This window comes from Peromyscus eremicus, chromosome 9 (assembly GCF_949786415.1).
Source record: "Peromyscus eremicus chromosome 9, PerEre_H2_v1, whole genome shotgun sequence".
Lineage (NCBI taxonomy): Eukaryota > Metazoa > Chordata > Mammalia > Rodentia > Cricetidae > Peromyscus > Peromyscus eremicus.
This window is the reverse complement of record NC_081425.1, coordinates 91986707-92010144: the sequence shown is the minus strand read 5'-3', so window position 1 is coordinate 92010144 and position 23438 is coordinate 91986707. Positions and strand designations below refer to the sequence as shown.

General features: G+C 37.4%; 1 protein-coding gene across 1 annotated transcript in view; it reads right to left on the bottom strand.

Moving 5' to 3' along the window:
• Positions 1–23438, bottom strand: part of Ptpn20 (protein tyrosine phosphatase non-receptor type 20) — an 89124-nt gene that overhangs the window by 49290 nt on the left and 16396 nt on the right. The window contains exons 2-3 of the mRNA XM_059274132.1: positions 12934–13025; positions 5645–5742 (exon numbers count right to left, since the gene is read on the bottom strand). Of these exons, the coding sequence (XP_059130115.1) occupies positions 5645–5742; positions 12934–13025 (190 nt within the window). The remainder of the gene's footprint in view (positions 1–5644; positions 5743–12933; positions 13026–23438) is intronic.

Below are 23438 nucleotides of genomic sequence, written 5' to 3'. Positions count from 1 at the left end.
AGAAGCATACAGAACATCAAATAGACTGGACCACAAAAAAAAGTCCCCTCACCACATAAGAGTAAAAACACCAAACACATAGAATAAAGAAAGAATATTAAGAGCAGCAAAGGAAAAAGGTCAAGTAACATATAAAGGCAGACCTATCAGAATTACACCTGACTTCTCAATGGAAACTCTGAATGCCAGAAGGTCCTGGACAGATGTTCCTCAGATATTAAAAGACCATGGATGCCAGCCCAGACTACTATACCCAGCAAAGTTTTCAATCACCGTAGATGGAGAAAACAAGATATTCCATGATAAAACCAAATTTAAACATTACATATCCACAAATCCAGCCCTACAGAAAGTACTAGAAAGAAAACTCCAACCCAAGGAAGTTAGCTGCAACCACCAAAACATAGGCAATAGATAACCTCACACCAGCAAATCCCAAAGAAGGAAAACACACACACACACACACACACACAACCACAAAAAAAATGACAGGAATTAACAATCACTGGTCATTAATATCCCTTAACATCAATGGACTCAATTCACCTATAAAAAGACACAGGTGAACAGAATGGATACAAAAACAGGATCTATCCTTCTGCTGCATACAAGAAACACACCTCAACCTAGAAGACAGACATTACCTCAGAGTAAAGAACTGGGAAAAAACTTTCCAATCAAATGGACCTAAGAAACAAGCTGGTGTAGCTATCCTAATATCTAACAAAATATACTTCAAACTAAAATCAATCAAAAGAGATAAAGAAGGACATTTCATATTCATCAAAGGAAAAATCCATCAAGATGAAATCTAAATTCTGAACATTTATAACCCACATACAAGGGCACCTACATTTGTAAAAGAAATTACTAAAGCTCAAGTCACACATCAAACCCTACACACAAATAGTGGGAGACTTCAACACCCCTTTCTCACCACTGGACAGGTCTGCCAGACAGAAACTTAACAGAGAAATAAGGGAACTTACATGTTATGACTCAAATGGACCTAACAGACATCTATAGAACATTTCACCCAAACACAAAAGAATATACATTCTTTTCAGCACCACATGGAACCTTCTCCAAAACTGACCACATACTCGGTAACAAAACAAATCTCAACAGATACAAAAAAATTGGAAACTCCCCTGTATCTTATCAGATCACCATGGCTTAAAGATAGAATTCAACAACACAAAATGCAGAAAGCCTACAAACTCATGGAAACTGAACAATGCTGAATGGAATCACCACTGGGTCAAGGAGGAAAAAAAGAAAGAAATTAAATACTTTCTAGAATTCAATGAAAATGAATACACAATATACCAAAACTTATGTGACACTATGAAAGCAGTGCTAAGAGGAAAGTTCATAGTGCTAAATGCCTACATAAGGAATTTGGAGAAATCTTACACTAGTGACTTAACAGCACACATGAAAGCTCTAGAACAAAAAGAAGCAAACTTACCCAGGAAGAGTAGATGGTAGGAAATAATCAAACTGAGGGCTAAAATCAATAAAATAAAAACAAAGAGAACAATACAAAGAATCAATGAAACAAAGGGTTAGTTCTTTGAGAAAAATCAACAAGATAGACAAACCCTTATCCAAACTAACCAAAAAGCAGAGAGAGAATATCCAAATTAACAAAATCAAAAATGAAAAGGGAGACATAATAACAGACACTGAGGAAATCCAGAGAATCATTGAGTAATACTTCGAAAACCTGTACTCCACAAAATCGGAAAATGTGAAAGAAATGGACAATTTTTTGGATAGATACCACATACCAAAATTAAATCAAGATCATATAAACAATTTAAATAGACCTATAACCCCTAAGGAAATAGAAGCAGTCATCAAAAGTCTCCCAACCAAAAAAAGCCCAGGGCCAGATGGTTTCAGCACATAATTCTATCAGAACTTCAAAGAAGAGCTAATGCCAATACTCCTGAAATTGTTCCACACAATAGAAACAGAAGGAAAATTGCCAAACTCCTTTTACGAGGCTACAGTTACCCTGATACCCAAATGACATAAAGATGCAACAAAGAAAGAGAATTACAGACCAATCAACTCATGACATTGATGCAAAAATTCTCAATAAAATACTAGCAAACAGAATCCAAGAATGCATAAAAAAAATCATTCACCATGATCAATTAGGCTTCATTCCAGAGATGCAGGGATGGCTCAACATACAAAAATCTGTCAGTGTAATCTACCATAGAACAAACTTTAAAGAAAAAAAAACACACATGACCATCTCATTAGATGCTAAGAAAGCCTTTGACAAAATCCAATACCCCTTCATGATAAAGGTCTTAGAGAGATCAGGGATATAAGGAACATACCTAAACATAATAAAGGCAATATACAGCAAGCCAACAGCCAACATCAAACTAAATGGCAAGAAACTCAAAGTGATCCCCACTCAAATCTGGAACAAGACAAGGTTGTCCACTCTCTGAATACCTATTTAATATAGTACTCGAAGTTCTAACTAGAGTAATAAGACAACAAACGGAGATCAAGGGAATACAAATTGGGAAGGAAGAAGTCAAACTTTTACTATTTGCAGATGATATGATAGTATACATAAGTAGCCCCAAAAATTCTACCAGGAACTCCTACAGCTGATAAACACCTTCAGTAATGTAGGATGATACAAAATTAACTCAAAAAACTCAGTAGCCCTCCTATACACAAATGATAAATGGGCTGAGAGAGAAATTAGAGAAATATCAACTTTTACAATAGCCACAAATAACATAAAATATCTTGGGGTAACTCTAACCAAAAAAGTGAAAGATCTATTTGACAAGAACTTAAAGTCTTTGAAGAAAGAAATTGAAGAAGATATCAGAAAATGGAAAGATCTCCCATGCTCATGGATAGGTAGGACCATCATAGTAAAAATGGCAATCTTATCAAAAGCAATCTACAGGTTCAATGCAATCCCCATCAAAATCCCAATGCAATTCTTCACAGACCTTGAAAGAACAATGTTCAACTCCATATGGAAAAACAAAAAAAACAGGATAGCCAAAACAATCCTATACAATAAAGGAACTTCCAGAGCCATCATCATCCCTGACTTGAAGCTCTACTATAGAGCTATAATAATAAAAACAGCTTGGTACTGGCACAAAAACAGATACATGGATCAATAGAATCGAATCAAAGACCCTGACATTAATCCACACACCTACAAACACCTGATTTTTGACAAAGAAGAAAAAATTATACAATGGAAAAAAGACAACATCTTCAACAAATGGTGCTGGCATTACTGAATATCTACATTGTAGAAGAAAGAAAATAGATACTTATCTATCGCCATGTACAAAACTCAAGTCCAAATGGATCAAAGACCTCACATAAATCCAGTTACATTGAACTTCATAGAAGAGAAAGTGGGAAGTAACCTTGAACACACTGGCACAGGAGGCCACTTCCAAAATATAACACAAGTAGCACAGACACTGAGAGCAACAATTAATAAATGGGACTTCCTAAAACTGAGAAGTTTCTGTAAGGCAAAGAACACTGTCAACAAGACAAAAAGGCAGCCTACAGAATGGGAAAAGATCTTTACCAACCCCACATCTGACAGAGAGCTGATCTCCAAAAATATATGAAGAACTCAAGAAATTAGACAGAAAAGTATCAATAATCCAATTAAAAAATGGGCTACAAAGCTAAACAGAGAATTCTTAACACAAAAATCTCAAATGGCTGAAAGACATGTAAGGAAATGTTCAACATCCTTAGCCATCAGGGAAATGCAAATCAAAATGACTCTAAGATACCATCTTACACCTGTCAGAATGGTTAAGATCAAAAACACAGATGACAGCTTATGTTGAAGAGCATGTGGAGAAAGGAAAACACTCCTCCACTGCTGGTGGGAATGCAATCTTGTCCAGCCACTCTGGAAATCAGTATGGCGGTATCTCAGAAAATTGGGAATCAACCTACCTCAAGACCCACTTCTCCTGGGCATACACCCAAAAGATGCTCAACCATACCACAAGGACATCTGCTCAACTATGTTCATAGCAGCATTATTCGTAATAGCCAGAACCTGGAAACAACCTAGGTGCCCCTCAACCGAAGAATGGATAAAGAAAATATGGTACATTTACACAAGGGAGTATTATGCAGTGGTAAAATCAATGTCATCATGAAGTTTGCAGGCAAATGGATAGAACTAGAAAAAAATCATCCTGAGTGAGGTAACCCAGACCCAGAAAGACAAACATGGTATATACTCGCAAAACAAAGGGATAACCAGGCTACAATCCACAACACCAGAAAAGCTAGGTAAAGAGGAGGACACTAAGAGGAACACACATGGATCACCCAAGGAAGGGAAAGGTTAAGATCTCCTGGGTAAACTGGGAGAGGGGAATAGAGGGGAGGGGATGGGAGGTGGGAACATGAGGTCTAGAGATGGCCAAGTTTGGAGGGAGACGAAGGTGGGGGAGAGCACTGAAACAGATGTCTTGACAGTGTACCATTAAGGGGATGGGGTCAAATCTGCAGCTAGGGAAAACCCTAGGAACTCACAAGATTGTCCCCAGCTAAGTCTCAGCAATGGTGGAGAAGGTGCTTGAACTAGCCTTCCCCTGCTAATTTGGTGATTGGTGTCTATCCTAATTGTCATCATAGAACCTACACTCAGTGACTGTGTGTGCAGAGACCCACAGCTAAGCCCTTGGCCAAGATCCTGGAGTTCAGTTGAAGAGAGGGAGGAAGGATTATAAGAGCAAGGGGGGTCAGGATCATGATGGGGAAAACCACAGAGATAGTTGACCTAAGCTAGTAGGAGCTCATGGACTCTGGAATGACAGCTGTGGAGCCTGCATGGGACCGAACTAGGCCCTCTGAATGTGGGTAAAAGTTGCGTGGCTTAATGTGTTTTTGGGTCCCCTGGCAATGGGACCAGGACTTATCCTGGGTACACACACTGGCTTTTTAGAGCCCATTCCCTATAGTGCAATGCCTTACTCAGCCTTGATGCAGTGGGGAGGGGCTAGGTCCAGCCCCAACTTGTTATGCCAGCCTGTGTTGACTACCCAAGGGAGGCCGGTCTTTATGAGGAGGGAATAGGGGTGGGATGGGAGTAAGTTGGGGGGGGAGGGCAGGAGAAGGGAAGGGAGGGGGAACTGGGGTGGTATGTAAAAGGAAAGAAATTTTTTTAAATAAAGTAACAGTATTTTTTAAATAAAGTAACAGTATTAAAAAAAGTAACAGATTAATGTAAGATGTAATAGCTAGCTAGCTAGCAATAAACCTGAGATGTAGGCCAAACAGTCTGTAATTAATATTAAGCCTCTGAATGATTATTTTATAAAAATGGCTGCTGCCCAGGTGGGACTGAGAAACTTCAGGCTACACTTTGTACCTATTGAGATAATACAGATACTAAATCTTTTAAGAACTTCTTTTTATTGTTAATATTACATTTATGATGTGATAACAAACTTATTTCTAAGAAAGATAAATTGGGTTTAAAAAGAACTGCATTGTGAAAAATGATCAGATATTAAGGGTTCTTGATCACCACCTCCATTTAGAGGGCCAACATAAATATGAAGAGAATAAATAGGAAACTCAAAAAATATTTTTTTTTTACCTTTCTGAAGGCTCTTGAAAAAGATACTGATAATTCTTACTTGAGAATGTCAGAGGAGAGGATTTCACCGTCTCTGATTTAACTTCATTCTCAAAAACCTAAAGGCATAAGAAAGGAAACAAATTACAGACACAATTTTAGGAAAATATAGTTAAAAGAAATATTGTTGCTATAGTCTTAAAAATAGTAAGATCTCTAATGATGTAATTAAAATAGTAACCACGCAGTGTTATTTAACTCTCTGAAAAATCACATCAAATGTACACGAACTTAGTAAATAGTCTGCAATTTTCCAAAATAGAGTGCAGATGATTAATATCATTATATAATTAATACTTATTAATTATATATTTTCTTTATGTGTGAATATTTTAATTTTAAATAATTTAAATTAATATTTATTACATTAAATATAAATAATATTCATTGAATACTTAACTGCCTAAAGCTAATAAAAATTAGCTTCATTTGAAAAAATTGGTTACTACAACAGGCTAAAAGAAATTTATGTAAGTACTTTTGACATTCTATTTACTGTGAATATAAAATTCTTAACACTATATCTTTACTTTAGTACTTTCACAATTTAAATTCAACAACTCTACATTTGTCTTCACCATGAAATCTTGCACTGCCTAAGGGAAAATTGTTATTCTTCTTTCATATACTTGTAACATTCTGTATTGTATATGGCTCATTGGTTGCAAACACTGAATTTAATTAGAGGGATAAAAATCATATAAAGATGCTTTTCAAATCATATTTTAAAATCAATACAATAACATTTTTAAAGAAGTAAACTATTCTAGAGGCTGGTGAGATGGCTCAGGGGTTAAGAACACCTGTTGTTCTTTCAAAGAACCCAGGTTCAGTTCCCAGTACCCATGTGGGAGCTCACAACCTCTGCAACTCCAGTTCCATTCTACGTGATTCAATACCTCTTCTAACATCCATGGATACAATCATGAATATGGATCACACACATACATGCAGACAAAACACTCTTATGCATAAAACAAAATAAATAAATCTTTTAAAACTATTTTAAAGTAAACTATTCTAGATGGCTGAAATTCAAGCTAAAGGCTCTATCTTGTCTCTGGTTGAATGAAATGAGATTAGCTAACAATACCAAAACAAGAAGAAACACAATACATTATTAAGATGCCAGGTCTTTGGGCAATTGCTCAGTGAATAAATTAATAGCAAATTAAAGAAAGGGTTGGGTAATTTTTTCTGAAGGGCCTAAGTTTTTCTTTTTTTTTTTTTTTTTTTTTTTTTTTTTTTGGTTTTTCGAGACAGGGTTTCTCTGTGTAGCTTTGCGCCTTTCCTGGGACTCACTTAGTAGCCCAGGCTGGCCTCGAACTCATAGAGATCCGCCTGCCTCTGCCTCCCGAGTGCTGGGATTAAAGGCGTGCGCCACCACCGCCCGGCCTGGGCCTAAGTTTTTCTACACTGTATACAACAAGGATATCCTTGCTGGACAAAATATAGTGAAAATAGTAATATTAGGAGGCAGGGTCTTTTCTCTGCTCCTGAAGAGCCATATAGTCACGACTCAGTTACTTCATCTTGTAAGTGTCAATTTCTTCATAACTAAAATGAGTATACACAAATATTTAACCATCTTCTAGTATTAAATTTACAAGTCTATAAACAACAAAATTTCTAAGAGACATCATATTAAAAAAGAAAGCAAGTAATTACAGTATCAAATTGTCTTATGAAATGTAAGTTAAGTAAATTCTGTTAAAATTAGTTAATCTCCCCTTATATATTCCAAAAGCCATCCAGGAATGTTATGAGATATTACTTAGAAGTAGGAAACATATCAAAACTCTTCTTAGGTAAACAATGCCATAAAATTTGACAAGATAAACAAAAATTGAGTCACAAAACATATTCCATTTTAGAAAGAGCCAAGTTTGACATGGTGGTACATGCCTATAATTCTAGTATATAGGAGATGGGAAGCAAGGAGAATCATGAGTTCAAAGCCAGCCTATGCTACATAGGGAGACCCTGTTTCAAAATAAAAATGTACACAGGAATCAAAGTTATATAAAGCTAATTTTTAAAACAATTTTTTTAAAAAAAACAACAGCAAGAGTTTGAACAGAAGTATCCTGTATGGATGGCTAAAATTGATCCCAGAAACCAGCTATTGAATGATGCCAGTGCCAGGGCTGGGCTACTTCCCTACAAGCTGTTGTTAAGGGATGTTCCTGAGACCCTAAAACAATACAGGCGATCGCCACTGTGGCTGGTTGCTCACTGCAACTAGACAGTAGAAGACACTAGTGTCTCTTGCTAAGAAAGTAATGCTCTGGTTTTAAGACAGACAGAAATCAAGCTGAGATGGAAGCTACCTGCTGGTTAGCCCTCACAATGCTAGAAAAGTATAATGAGCATGCTGGGGAGGGATGCCATCAATAATCTTGCTGAGCCACAGACACCACATGCTATTCTTCTGATCGGTCAGTCAAGATGTGTCCACTGGTACAGCAGTGGCAAGTCTGGGGCAGCTAACCACTTACTAATTAGGACTAAAGCCTACTCCATAGGAACAATTCTATTTTCATAAACCTGGTCAAAAGCCTGTGGCTGAGGAAGTCATAGACCCTACTAAGGAAGCTACAGCTACTGCTTTGATAAGTGTCTACAATGTGTTCATCAAATTATCTTCTCAATAATTGTGTTTCTTCCCATATATTAGTGTTGCTGTTGTATTTGGTCAGAGAAGCTTCATTTTTTGCAATGAGCAATAAAAATAGCAGAGACTCATAACTGGCCAAAGTGCTAAGAGTAAGTGACTGTTGAATGTTTAACCATAAATGGGACTTTTATATCACAATATTCTCTAACACTTGGGGAGTGAAACATTGTAGTAGACAGGACAGAAAGAACCAGAAGATAGGAGTAATCCATGTAGAGCACTGTCTCCTGGGCATGACACAGACATGGCACTCTTGAACTCACAGCAACTATAATAACCTGCACAAGAGTGGACACTCAGCATCCTGTCATGGGAGAGGAAGTTACAACAAGGTTCACCTTCCCTGAAAATTTTAAGGGGGGTTGATTTTTTAATTTATTTATTTTTATTTTATGTGCATTAGTGTTTTGCCATGGGTGTCAGGTACCCTGGAACTGGAGTTACAGGCAGCTGTGAGTTGCCATGTGGGTGCTAGGAATTGAACCCAGGTCCTCTGTAAAAGCAATCAGGACTCTTAACTCTGAGCTATCTCTCCAGCCCCTCCCTGAGGATTTTAGGCAGTTAACTTTAACTAGGGGTGTGAGCTTCACAAGGTCCCACCCCTCCATGAGGATCTATAGGTAGTTAAATGGTTGCTGGTATGGTAGCTTGAATGAGAAATGTCCTCACAGGCTCATGTATCTGAACACTTGGTCCCTAGTTGATAGTGCTGATTGGGGAAGTTATGGAACAATTAGGACATGGAGGCTTGCTAGAGGAAACACTACACTAAGATAGAGATTCCAAGCCAGATGTGATGATGACCTTGATGTATCTACCTCACATATAATGGAAGGGTAGACAACACTACAGACTACAACCAAGCTGCATCACTCTTTAAAGCAGCACTCTTGTCAGCCTGAGGTAGAAGCAGAAGTGTGAAAGAAATGGATGGGAAGTGTGAAGAGAAGTACTTGCTCATGGTACAGATCTTTCTATTTCTGCTGGAACTTCTAGGAGATGAAAGAGGGGGCAGCACCATCATCAAAGTCCCCAAGCTCCAGTTGATTGGATAAGAGAAAAAGAAAATGCGGCTAGCACAGTGAGTTAGGAGGATATATAGACACAAGTCTTAATTCTCTAGCAAGACTCTATAAGCTTAAAATACACTTCCCTCTTTGTGCTAAGCCTGGCAGCAGCTCCCCAAGGAAGACAGTATGCTAAGAATACTGATCTTGCTAGATTCTTTGTAACATTGTCTTTCTAAAATTTGAAGATAATATACCATATTGTTCCTATTAATAAAAATTTAACATCAATGTATCTAAGTGTGCTTCATATTTCATTTTTATTTTGTACCTCGTAGTAACACAAAATGGTGTGAATGTCAAAACAAGTAAAATTTCCAGGGCAACAATGAAAGTAGTTTCCTTTAGATTGGCAAAAACAAAACCCTCCTGCTGGGGATGTCTTTCTGTATGCTGTGAAAGTGTTGCTCTGATTGATTGATAAATAAAATGCTGATTAGCCAGTAGCCAGGCAGGAAATACAGGCAAGATAAGGAGAGAGGATAATGCTGGGAAGTGGAAGGCTGAGTCAGGAGATGCCACCAGCCACACGGCAAGGTATAGATTTATAGAAATGGGTTAGTTTAAGATATAAGTTCTAGCTAGCAAGAAGCCTGAGCCATTAGGCCATACAGTTTATAAGTAATATAAGTCTCTGTGTGTTTAATTGGGTCTGAGCAGCTGCAGGAGCCAGGTGGACACAGGAAACTCCAGCTACAAATGGCGTCCAACATGGAGCACAAATTTCCACCTAAAACCTGAGAAAGAGGATTCTAAAAGGAGCTAAAAAACAGCTTCCTAGTTGTCACTCTCAAGCTAGCAGCAGCCTGCGGGCTTGAGCTACTCTATGGTGGGTTCATGGCGTGTGGGCTTGACCTATAGCATGGCAGGAATGAGGCATCTGCAAGCCACACATTATAGTTTGTGGTAGATTTAGCCTTTGCTAGTATAGGGGGGAAAAAAGGTTTCTGGGCTACACACTGCTTTGATAGAGGCATAGACCCACTGCCTCCCAGAGTCCAGTAGTGAACATGGTTCCCCCAAAGCTGGCGTAAACATAGTTCCGCGATGTTGGAAAGCTGAGGCCCACCTGGGTGGAGCCAGCAGCCACTGCAGCCGTTTCAGTCTTAGTAATGCTGCAGTTAAAGCAAGAGGTTCACAATAAGACAGATTCAGATGGAATAATTTACAATGTGTGTAAAAATGTATGTAGGCTTGAAAGAGAGACAAAAAGTAATATATACAGTTATATAAAGAAATAGATAGTTTTAAAAAATAAAGTCTTTAAAGAGAAAATAAAAGTAATATAAAAAAATAAGCCATGTAAAGATGGATATCACACAGAGAATCTGGATTGTGTTGTCTTTGGGAGTTTGAATTGCAGAAAGACATTTGATTGTAAAGACTGCTGAGTTAAACCAGTATGTATATTTTAAAGGTATCTTGATTTCAAAATTTGGATCTAAGGATATGTTGCTTTGGAAAAGAGGCCCTGCTTTTGTTTCCATAGAAAGCAAGATGCTATGGATTTGTTCCAGATTAAGATACATCAGGTTTGACTAACCAACACCCCCTGAAAGGTCTCCAATGACACCATGGCCCAGAATACCCAACATCCAGAATGGATTCAAGGCAACTGGCTCAGACAATACAGCATCATGGACTACCCCATAAGTCTAAAATTTTCTTCATGTCCCCATGAGAATACAGCACCCTCATCCAGCAGGAAGTAATATGAGAAACTACACCCAAATTCCCAAATATACCAAGCTGGCTTTGGAGACAGAATTGGCTCAACTCCTTCTCTAAACCCAAGCATATTCCTTTAAAAAAAAAAAAAAAAAAAAAAAAAAAAAGGTTGAGAGATTCTTGTGTCCCATATCTGAAGAGCCCTCTGGTATCAGACAGAGAAAAACTTATATTTTTATTTAAAGCAGGTTGATTATAAATGGAATCTCTTTCTAAAGAAGAAAAGGGGATAGTTTAGATATGATAGGATAAAAGGGTAGATTATTGAACCTACTTTTAAAGAGCAACTTGTTTAAAATATTTTACATTGGTATAGATTTTAGTTTATTGATACAAGTTTAAACTTAATTTTGTTATACTGTATGTATATTTCTACTCTTGTTTAAGGTATTTTGTTTGTACAGCTCATTTGAAATTGCAATGGATAATTAAGAAATATAGATTAATGATTAGTCTTCTATGATAGTCAAACTTATAGTCATGTTAAGTTTTCTAGGTATACATAGATATAATTTAAATGTTTTAAAAATTTAGACTTTCTGTACAGTGAGACATGTCTGCTCCTGGCTGCACCGATTTACTTCAGAGAGGAGGATGGGCATTGAAGACACTCTATATGGAGTTTATCTTCTTCTTGGCAAAAATAGCCATTTGGGCAAGAAACTGTTCTTGCCTCGACTGCTTGATTGACTGGACATGCAGGACCCATAGGAAGATGACCACTGAACTTTGCTTAGTGAAATGGTCCTTCAGGTTCCTGATTCACAGAGGAAACTGCCAGACATTCTACAGTACACAGATAGGACTGAGAGACTCTAGGCCTGTGGGCTGAAGACAGATGCCCCAACTTTACAGAGGAACTTCGGATGACTGTCCAGGCTGCCAGCTGTCTCTGTCTACTCTCGCAAGACTCCCGAAAATTGCTTGCATCCATTTCCCATTTCTCAGGTAATATTATATCCTTCTGAGGCCTTTGATGTAGTTGAAGACTAGATTGTTATAATTATGATTTTTCTTGGTTATGATAAGAAATAAGGTAGATATAAAACTTTAGACTCACAAATATAGGATAGATAGGATATCTTCTTTAAATTTCCCAAATACAAATAGACTAGATATTATAAATAGACTAGATATTGTAACTGTAATTGTTTTGTTATATGTAATTTTACTATGTTAAAGTTAAAACCTTCCTTTTTGAAAAAAAGAAAAGGGAAAGTGCTGGGAATGTTTTTCTGTATGCTGTGAATGTGTTGCTCTAATTGATTGATAAATAAAATGCTGATTGAACAATAGCCAGGCAGGAAGTACAGTATTGGTGGGATAAGGAGAGAAGAGAATGCTGGGAAGTGGAAGGCTAAGTCAGGAAATGCTGCCAGCTGCCACCACCATGAGAAGTAAGAGGTAAAGATACCGGAAAGCCACCAGCCACATGGCAAAGTATAGATTTATAGAAATGGGTTAATTTAAGATATAAGATCTAGCTAGCAAGAAGCCTGAGCCATTAGGCCATACAGTTTATAAGTAATATAAGTCTCTGTGTGTTTGATTGGGTCTGAGTGGCTTCAGGAGCCAGGAGGACACAGGAAACTCTGGCTACAACCGCCAGTCTTCTCAATCTCTATTTTGGTCACTTTTAGTATCAGAAATATTCTTTTTAAATAGGACATAAGTGTTGTGAGAAAAACTAAATAAACACCTATTCCTACAAGAGTGAAGCCAATGATCTAAGTACCACCACCATTAGTTAGCAGAGAATGCTCCCCTTGTAGTTATACCTTTTTTGTAGGTGTCTTTCTCTGACTTGATGAAGGCAAAGACTTCTGGAAATTCAGGTCGTCTGAATCAGATTCATCATCATTACCTCTTCCTGAACAAAGAGAAGCAAAGACTTGATCATAAGAGAAGCACTAAGAGAAGGTGAAATTTTACTGAGAGAAGTCAAGCTATATGAGAGAAAAGGAACTACTTTTCAAATAATCTCATCTTTATCTTTTATCATTTCTTCCCCCTGCTTTGAAAAACCAACGTCAAAGAACATTTTGCTTCTTAATATTATATTTAAAAAGCTTATTTCTAGGTAATTCCTTTTTTCTTAATTGCCATATTAGTCAAGAAAATATTCTTCAAGTAAAATTTAAGTATATAGGACCTATGCATTGAGAACTATAAAATAAAATTATTCTGTATTTCAGAGCCCATGGAACAGGAGGATATCTGTGAGTTACAGCCACAGAGAGTTCTACACAAGACAATCAGGGCTACATGACAGAGAAACCATGTCTCAAAAAGTTGAGCTAAAACAAACTGAAAAAAAATTATCATAGGCGTTTGGGAAATGAAAACCAAAAGTAACACAAGGTGGTGATTTTACAACAAATTAGTAACATTTATTTTTGCCATGATTCCACAAATGATGGTGAGTTTTACAGTGTTAAGTGGCACACTGCTGGTAAAGTGCTTATAGCCTGTTCTGGAAAATGATATGGCAGGTGAAAACAACATCCAGACCCACTATGTCTAGTTTTCAAATCCTGCATATTCTAAAACAGTAATTCAATCAAAAATAAGTTATAATTATCAATATGTGGGTCATATCATATCTATATTAAAAGCTGAGAATACTACATGTGCTAAGCATGTCTATAGTAAAAGAGAAAAGCTAAGAATAATACATGTGCTAAGAGGGTGAAAGAGGCTTCCTGGACTGTCCAAGTATAGAGGACCAGAAGGACTTCTAGAGTTGGAGCTGCAAAGTCAGGAAATGACTACCCTATACCTCTATAGCTTATACCTCTAAGGCAGTCATTACAAAAGATCCTGAAAAGTCCAAGCAACCTCAGCAAAAATAAAAAGCTAAAGCCATTACACTTCCTCATTTCAATGATTTTCCAGAGCTATAGCTGTGATAATCAAAATAGTATGGTGCCAGCATAAAAACATACACAGGGACTAATGAAACATAATATTCAATACAGATATAAATCCTCATTTTTACTGTCAACTGATCTTTGTCTAGGAGGCCAAGAATACACAATAAAGAAAAAGGTAGTCTCTCATGCCGGGTACTATACACCTAGTCAACCACCCATGACTAGAGAGGCCAAAGACTCTAGAAGAGAAGCTACTACTGCTATTTTCCTAAATAATAAATATTTAACTTAATATCTGAATACTTATTTTAAAACCACAATAAAGGAACTCTCACCTCTCACCAAAGTTAAGCTTCTTTTTGCAGCAGATAGAAGCTACTAAAGAAATCAACAACTGGTCACATTGCAAAGAATAAGTGAGCTCAGGGTGCCTAGCTCTAATTGACATAATACAACCTGTATACCTAAGGCTCAAAGAATGTTACTGAAGAGGGAGCTGATTGTAAGGAACAGATAACTAGGATGGCTTGTGCTAGATAGTGTCTTCCAGACATGATAGTCAAGTGAGTAAAGCTACATTTATAAACTCTCAACAACAACATAGTTGCCTACATAAAACTGGCATAATGAAGGTTCCACCTTTAGATCAAGGGCTATGGGCAATCAATGGCTGTTGAGAAAAGGAGAATCAGTTTTCTCCAGGAATGAGCTCCCTGATAGATTACCTAATCCCAAATGGTCATTTCTAAACACATATACAAAGAACAGTACTAAATGGGCTCCGTGTGTGTGTGTGTGTGTGTGTGTGTGTGTGTGTGTGTGTGTAAGGTCATGATTTTGAGAGGGAGAGCAGACACAGGAAGAGCTGGAACTGGGAAAGGTAGGGGTGGAAATAATATACAGTACTCATGTATAAAATTGTAAAAACATAATAATTAAATTAAAAGAAAAGGCTAATCTCTTTAATAAGTGGTATTAGGAAAATGGGGATCCACATGCAGAAAAATAACAATCTACCCCAAACCAAACTAAAAGCAAGTCAAGTCAAAATTTATAAATACAGATTTATATTAAATCTCAAAATATAAGACCAAAACTATAAAACTACTAGAGGGAAACAATTCTTGAAAATGGTTTGAGTAATGGGCTTTTGATATTACACCAAAAGTAAAAGTAACAAAAGCAAAAATAAACAAGCATGAAGCTAGAGTACCCAAAAAGCAAAACCCAGAATGAAAAGGAAACTTAAAGAATGAGGAGATATTGGAAGTATATAAGGAATTAAGAACTCAACAAGAAAGAAGACAAACAACCTGATGCTAAAATGGGTAGAAGGCTAAATTTAGACATTTAGACACTTAGACAAAAGAAGAAATAAAACTAATGCCCAGATGTATGAAAAGGTGCTCAAATCAGTGATACGTAGGAAAATGAAAGTCAAAAGCACCATGAGTGTGACAACACACCTGTTAAGAGTACTACCGCCGGGAAGTGGTGGCGCATGCCTTTAATCCCAGCACTCGGGAGGCAGAGCCAGATGGATCTTTGTAAGTTCGAGGCCAGCCTGGTCTACAGAGCAAGATCCAGGACAGGCACCAAAACTACACAGAGAAACCCTGTCTCGAAAAACCAAAAAAAAAAAAAGAAGAAGAAAAAAGAGTACTACCACTAAAAAGCAGAAGATAACAAGTGTTGATGAGGATGCTGAGAAAGCTCTAGTTAAATGCTGTTAGCTGTTAGCGAGGATACATACTGTTACAGAAAACAGTACGGCGTCTCCATACAAAACTTAGAATTATCATAAAGCCCAGAAATCCCAACTGCTAGGTCTATTGCACTCAAAGTTAATAAAATAAATATCTAGAAAGAACATACGCATTCCATGATCATAGATAGGTTTATCTATGTTATAAATGACAGAATTTCCTTCTTATTATGGTGACTACTACATTATATTTATGTTAACAATATTTTATTTATCCATTTCTTCTTTGACAGGCATGTAGGTTGGTTCCATTATCTTGTCTGTTGAGAATCATGCAGCAGTGAAGTAAGCCAGACACAGAAAGACAAAATTGTATTTATCTCAAATACAAATGAAATTCAAAATCACATGCATTGAAATAGACAAGAGAATGGTGAATACCAAAGGCAAGTAGGGTGTTGTTGATAAAAGGATATAAAGTATTACTTATACAAAATGAATAAATCCTGAAGGTATAGCACCATTCCTATATTTAATGATACTGCCATCATAACTTGAAATCTGCTACAAGTGCAGACTTTCAGTGTTCTTACTACACACCAAAATATAAAAATGCACTAGCTGGTTTTGTGTGTCAACTTGACACAAGCTAGAGTCACCAGAGAGAAAGGAGCCTCAGTTAAGGAAATGCTTCCATGAGAGCCAGATGTAAGGCATTTTCTCAACTAGTGATCAATGAGGGAGGGCCTAGCCGATGGTGGGTGATGTCATCTCTTGGCTGGTGGTCGAGTTCTATAAGAAAGCAAGCTGAGCAAGCCAGGGGAAGAAAGTCGGTAAGCGGCACTCCTCTTTGGCTTCACATCAGATCCTGTCTCCAGATTCCAGCCTTGCTTGAGTTCCTGTCCTGACTTCCTTCGATGATCAACAGTAATATGGAAGTGTAAGCCAAATAAACCATTTCCTTCCCAACTTCCCTTTTAGTTATGGTGTTTCATCACAGCAATACAAACACTAAGACAGCTAGTTATATAAAGTGCTGGGTATGTTATCAGCTTGATTGTAGTGGCTATCTCATAATGTACAATAACGCTGGACAGGGGAATTCCCAAAAGGATGGAAGGACAGAAAAGGAAATAGGAGTTAAGTTGGATACAGAAAGAATAAAGAGAAGAACACTAAAAATGATGGCAAAGGCTAGGTATAGTGCCACACGTCCATAATCCCAGCACTTGGGAGGCTGAGGCAAAGAATTGCCAAATCCAGGCAATTGCAGTAGTAATTTTGAGGATTTTCCCATTTGAAATATTAATTCAGTCATTGTCACTCAAAGGACACTCAGTTCTTTAAATGCATTTCAGTGCTAAATTAGGCACTGGGAATTCAACATGGAATAAAAAGAATCAGAAGCAAAGCCTGCCATCGAGGTGTTCAAGTTCATTCAATCTATAAAAGTCCTCACATGAGTATTTTTTAATCTTCTAATCTTTGCCATGAGATTGCCCCATAATATCATTTTTCATTGTTTATATCGGCTAAAACGTGTGTGTGTGTTTCTTGGTTTTGAGACAGAGTCTCATTCTATAACTAAGGCTTCCATAAAATTCAGTATGTAACCCAGGCTGGCCTTGAACCTAAAGTAAAGCTCCTGCCTCAGCCTCTAAAATTCTAGGATTTTAAGCATGGAGATACTTTTTCATTAGCTACCTGAAAATAAATTAATCTGAATTTAAAGTAAATGTCTTGATAAAGAAAGATTTTTAAAGGGAGAGATAAGATATTAAGAAAAATTACTTAAAATTTGATAAGGCAAAAAGACAGGTGGAATGTTCTTCCAATGTCTTATGATATCAAACTACTCCAATGATTATTTATTCAAGAAAATTATAATCTGTTCAGTTGTTTACTACTAAGTTTTCTAGACTTGTTGAACTTGTATAGTAACCTGTACACTTTTGTTTAGTTGTGATACAAGTACTTTCTTTCTTATAGAAAAGATAACACCCAAGAAAGAATTTACTGTTGTGTTAATCCTTAACCAGTGGGGATTTTTGTTTTTTTGTCTGTTTGTTTTATTAAGAAATTTTTCATTCATTCCACATATCAACAACAGATCCCTCCTTCATCACTCTTCCCGCCCTCTCCCCAGCCTTCCCCCACAGCCCACTCCCCATCCCCTCCTCTGAAAAGGTAGGCCTCCCATGGGGAAAAAGCAAAGCCTAGAACATTTCAGATAAGGCAGGTCCAAGGCCCTCCCCCTGCATCAAGGCTGTGAAAGCAGTGCTTTAAATGTAACTAGTACTGACTTGAACCTTAGTTCAAACTCCAATGAGAATCTAGATATTCCAGCTGTCTCAGAACAACCTTTGTTACCTTCCTGCTTCCTTCAGTAATTAACAAGTTTAAGATCCTAGGTGTGATTTCTAGTTTACATGAGTTGCATTTTTAATTTCTTGGAAATTCTACTTTAATATAGAAAAAGAAAGTATTTTTGTATGGAAGGAAGCTGACAGAAGCCTTGCAGCTGGTACTGAGGCAAAGGACAAACCTGAGGAGCACTCCCACAGGAGTGCCAAGGCACTAGGACTGTGTGCTAAGAACCTCTAGGAATGACATCAGTCCTTCATCCTTCCAACTACATACTTGAAAATATGTTCAAAAGCTTGTTTTTAATTAAAGCCAAAGCTAATTTCCCTTGGAATTTTGTCAGTTAAGTTCTAACCATTCCTTGGTAAGCAGAGACATAATTTCTTATTTAAGTATCAGTGTTTAAATACACCATACCTGACAACTAAATGTGTGGAAAAACTCAAATGCAATGACTTGTTCTTTTTATATAAATATACATAAAGTGGATCTCTCTAGAACACAAATAAGTAGAATGAAATCTTTACTAATCTATATCCAATAATCACTAGTTCCAAATCTATAAAAGTCAACCATGCATCCAGACAATATTTTATGCCTTTTAAAAATTATTTCTACAGATGCAGAGACCCACAGGCAAGCATTAGACCGAGCTCAGGGAATCCTGCTGAAGAGAGGGAGAAAGATTGTAGGAGCCGGAGGGGTCAAGAACGTCACTAGAAAACCCACAGAATCAACTAACCTGGGCTCATAGGGGCTCACAGAGACTGAGCCACCCACCAGGGAGCCTGCCTGGGACTGATCTAAGCCCTCTGCATATATGTGACAGTTGTGTAGCTTGGTCTTCTTGTGGGACTCCTAACAGTGGGACAGGGACTGTCTTTGACTCTTGCTGGCTTTTGGGACCCTATTCTTCATACTGGGTTGCCTTGCTCAGCCTTAATACAAGGTGAGATACTTAGTCTTAATGCAACTTGATATGCTGTGTTTTGTTGATATCCATGGAAGGTCTGCCATTTTCTGAATAGAAATGGAGAAGGAGAGGATTAGAGGGGTAGAAGGGTGGTACGGGGGAGGGACTGGGAGGAGAGGAGGGAGGAGAAACTGTGGTTGGAACATAAAATAAATAACTAAAAATTTAAAAATTTTTTCTAACATAGCTGGGAGGTTTTTTTTTAATAAATTTTGTTTTTCTAATTATTAAGATAACCAATATTCATACTGAAAATAAAATTACTGCTGGTACATTCCATTTAAAAAAAAGCACACACATTTCTAATATTTTCCCAAACTCGAGTGCAGTGAGTCAGAGATAATCCTATAGAAAACAAGAATCAAACTGGATGAAAAACAAAAAATTTAATATAAAGCTGATGAACATTTAATTCAGTTTTTGAGCGGCAGCTTTGGTAATGAACAGGACGTATAACTCACCAATGTTGAGATCAAGCTATGCCTACTCTTACATTACTGCATGTTGTGTAAAACAGTGCTTCTTCAGGCTGTGAAGTCCCTGAAGAGATTTCCTTTTACAAGCAGCTTTGACTTTGTGCAGCTCAGTGCACTGACAGTATTGTGCCCTTGAGAAGAAACGGGAAGGTAAGCTGTTTCCAACAGAGGTCACTGCTGTTTCCTCTATGGTATAGAATGCCTTCAGGGGGACAGAATCCAGTTCATCCATGGAGATGCTCTGCCCACAAAGATCTTCAGCTGAGGTGTTGTCTTCACCCCAGCTCACTCTTCCAATGGAAAGACCAATTCTGCACCATGGATTTTAGTCTGGGTCAAAGATGCCAACTACTACTAAAATGAACTACTCAGCAAATTGCCCTGGCAGTTACTTCTGGGGCTGATGTTGCTTGGAACATGACTACTAAAATGCCCTATTCTCAGAAACCTACACTTGCCAGGAAAGAGGAGGATGAAAGAAACCCCCAAAAACTCAAAACTGATGGACTCTGAATGTTCTACAGTCACCCGAAGATATGTTCTTTCTTAAAAAAAAAAAAATTCTTAAGCTGTATTACTTGATATGAATTATATCTTAAAAATTGTTTTTATTTTAGTTGGAGTTCTTTTAAAAGTAAATGATATTGCCTTATCTAGTTACAAAAATAACCAGGGCTAGGGATGTAGCTTAGTTGTCAGGGTGTCTGCCAAGTCTGCACAAAGCCCCGAGTTCAGTCCCTAGCACCACATAAGACAGGTGTGATGGTACACTCACACCCTCAGTACTCAGGAAGTTAGAGACAGCGGGAATAGAACTTCAAGGTCATCCTAGGGCTACATAGTGAGTTCAAAGCCCATCTGGGCTACATTAGACCCTGCCTCAAAAAAAAAAAAAAAGATAACCAATATTCACAGTGAAAATAAATGTCCCACGGGTATACTGAATTTAGCAGGCTTTAATTACTCTGTAGTGCAAGTGTGTGAGTGTTGAGGGTTACCAGGGAAGCACAGGGAAAGTAAAGGGGGAGGCACTAACTTCTAAGCATCAACACTCTGTCTTATACTATCAGGGAAAAAATATAAGAAGGAGAAAGGAAACAATTCAAATTAGAAAGGAAGTAAAATATCACATTTATTTACAGGACTATGTTTTTGTGTGTGATTATACTGTAAAAAAGGTATATTTTAATGCAATAAAATATATTTCAATAAAATTGTGGTCAAATAAATAGAAACAAGTGCATAAAAACAACTGTCAAGTTACTAATGAAAAACATTTTTAAAGAGTTATGACCCATATACAGATATGAAAGCAAATTGCTATCCCTGTGTCAATAGTAAGTTTATTGGGAAGTACTGTGACCATCCTTTTGAACAGTGAACAATTTAAGATTCCTAAAGCATTAGAATCCTATGTCAACAATGCTTAGTTGAGTTGTAATCAGGGGACTAATAGTTATGAGCCAGACTCTGAACTTTTCTAGTTGATTAGGATAGCATAGCTAAAAATGGTCACTTAAAACATCTTTTTGTTTTTCTCTTGTTTTGTTTTTGAGAAAGGGATTCATTATGTAGCCCTAACCAAGATGGTCTCAAACTCATAGAGATCTGCATGTCTCTGTCTCTCAAGTGCTGGGATTAAAAGTGTGAGCCACCACACCCAGCCTTTTTTGAAATTTATTATTGCTGATGTTCTCATATAAATGTTTTAGGAATTAATGAGCTACTATTTCTTTAGTATAAAAATATATCAATCTGACAAATTTCAACTCACTCTACTATGAAGAGATAGACTCCAGACAAATGCCTCATAATGTGTGGCCTATGAGTACATATGATTAATTTCTAAAATATGAAACTCAACAAAAGATTAAACCAGGACAGATCCTATATAGATTGTAAAACAGTACTGTCTCTCCCAGCCGATACTCAGACTCTTCCTGTACTATGTCTGTCATGCCTATTCTCTAAGACTTTGACTCTTTTTTTAAAATATAAGCCTTCTCACTACAGTCTCGTAAAAATAAATAAATATGAGCAAGTCACCTCAAGTACAAGCTTGTGCATGAGTAAGACAAAAGTGAAAGTGAGCACTTGCTGGCCATAGTCACTATGTCCACACACCCCTAAAGGCTAGCAACATTATTAATCTTTAGCTTCCTAAGCTGGATTGTTACCCAATATGAGGTGCATGGGTGAGCTATGAAAAACTGGTAATACCAAAAAGTTTCTGAGCAAGCAATGACTAAAAAGTAATTCAAAATCAAATCATAATGAATCAGAGGCCACCTGAGCTGGAGGAATTCACTGTATCCTTGGTTCTGAATATGTAACACATGCCCTTCATACTGCGCATGCTTTCAGACTATGCGATGCCAATGAACACTGCCTGAAACACCTTGTCTCAGACTGAAAGTGCTGTATGTTCCAACCTGCAGTACTCGTGTTCTGCTCTTATAGACAGACAATGGCTTAACTACAAGACAAAGACTTCCAATATTTTCCTACCATCGTTCCTTGGCACATAAGTATTAAAGTATTAATATGTTTTTGAAATGTATAGTGTTAGGATGCTTGATTTTTAAAACTGCTTTGTTTAGTTGCTAACTTCTTCATAAATATTAATTAATGAAGTTTGGCTTGGGATTAGGCCAGAATTTCCAACTATTTCTATAAAGGCCCAACTATACTTCTGCCATTTTGTGTTACATATTTATATGTAGTGGTATTCTCAGCATTAACAATAATAAAATCACAGTATCAACCAACTCTGAAAAATGCTAAAGATTCTCTGCACTCTGCAATACTGAATATCAGAAATATTTAGCTCTTTACACAAAAATGCCAAGCACAGATATTTTATTAGTATGCAAGTTTGATCTCATCTTAAATGGTCAAATTTTATGTATACCAAATAATGGTTTGAAATGCTTTTCATGATTATCAGTAAGTAATTTATTTATCTACCTATTTTGTATATACTTATACTGAAGATCACATAAAAAAATCCTGGACATCCTCTCTGTAAGAAATTAATAAGTGAAAATTGGCCTTCTAGCACCCATGGTCAGCTTGTGTTTGATGGTGGCTAGATAAAATAATAAAATTGAGATGTGGAGCTTTGTGAGACCTCCTGAGAGACAGGGAGGTGGGGCGGAGGGGAGATGGGAAAGGAGGGAGGGAGGAAGAGGGGCCACAAGAGCAAAAGGCTTAAGAAGCCCCAATCTACTATATCACACAAATGATTCAGACAGGCAATTAGTAATGAGGGCCTTTTCCATATGCAATTTTAAGGTTCATAAAGCCTGGCCTTAAGATACTGAAAATCTTTGTTATGCCCACAATATTCTTCTCTGACTGACATGCTCTGACACAGAAAAATAAAGCAAAGGCAAGCTGTGCACCTCAGTCCTCATTAGACATCCTGTCTGTGAGAAATTAATAGGGAGAAGAGAAAAGCCAACCTCTGCCTAAGCTGTCAGTTAAAGGTGTAGGCCCAACACTTCCATAGACTGGTTTAAAGATAAAAAAGGCAAGTTCTCTCTAGCCCACTCCCCAGGGAACCTTTCTTCCTTCTCTATGGTCTCTTAACAGCCACTGCTGAGAGGAGGGAGTGACAGAGGGACAACCCATTTCTGGAAACAGATCTCCTCGTAAAGAATATCCTAGCTGGGCATGGCAGTCAGGAAGCAGAGGCTGGAAGAGCTCTATGAGTTTGAGGGCAGCCTGGTCTACATAGTAAGTTCAAATGGACTCGGGCTTTGAAGGGTTTTGAATATTAGGAAGTAACTAAAGTTGCCCCTAAATTAATTCAGGAACAAAGAAAATGGAAGATGAAGAGCATAAAACAAGCCCTTAGCCTCAGTCAATCCGTTTTATTCAGAGAGAAAGG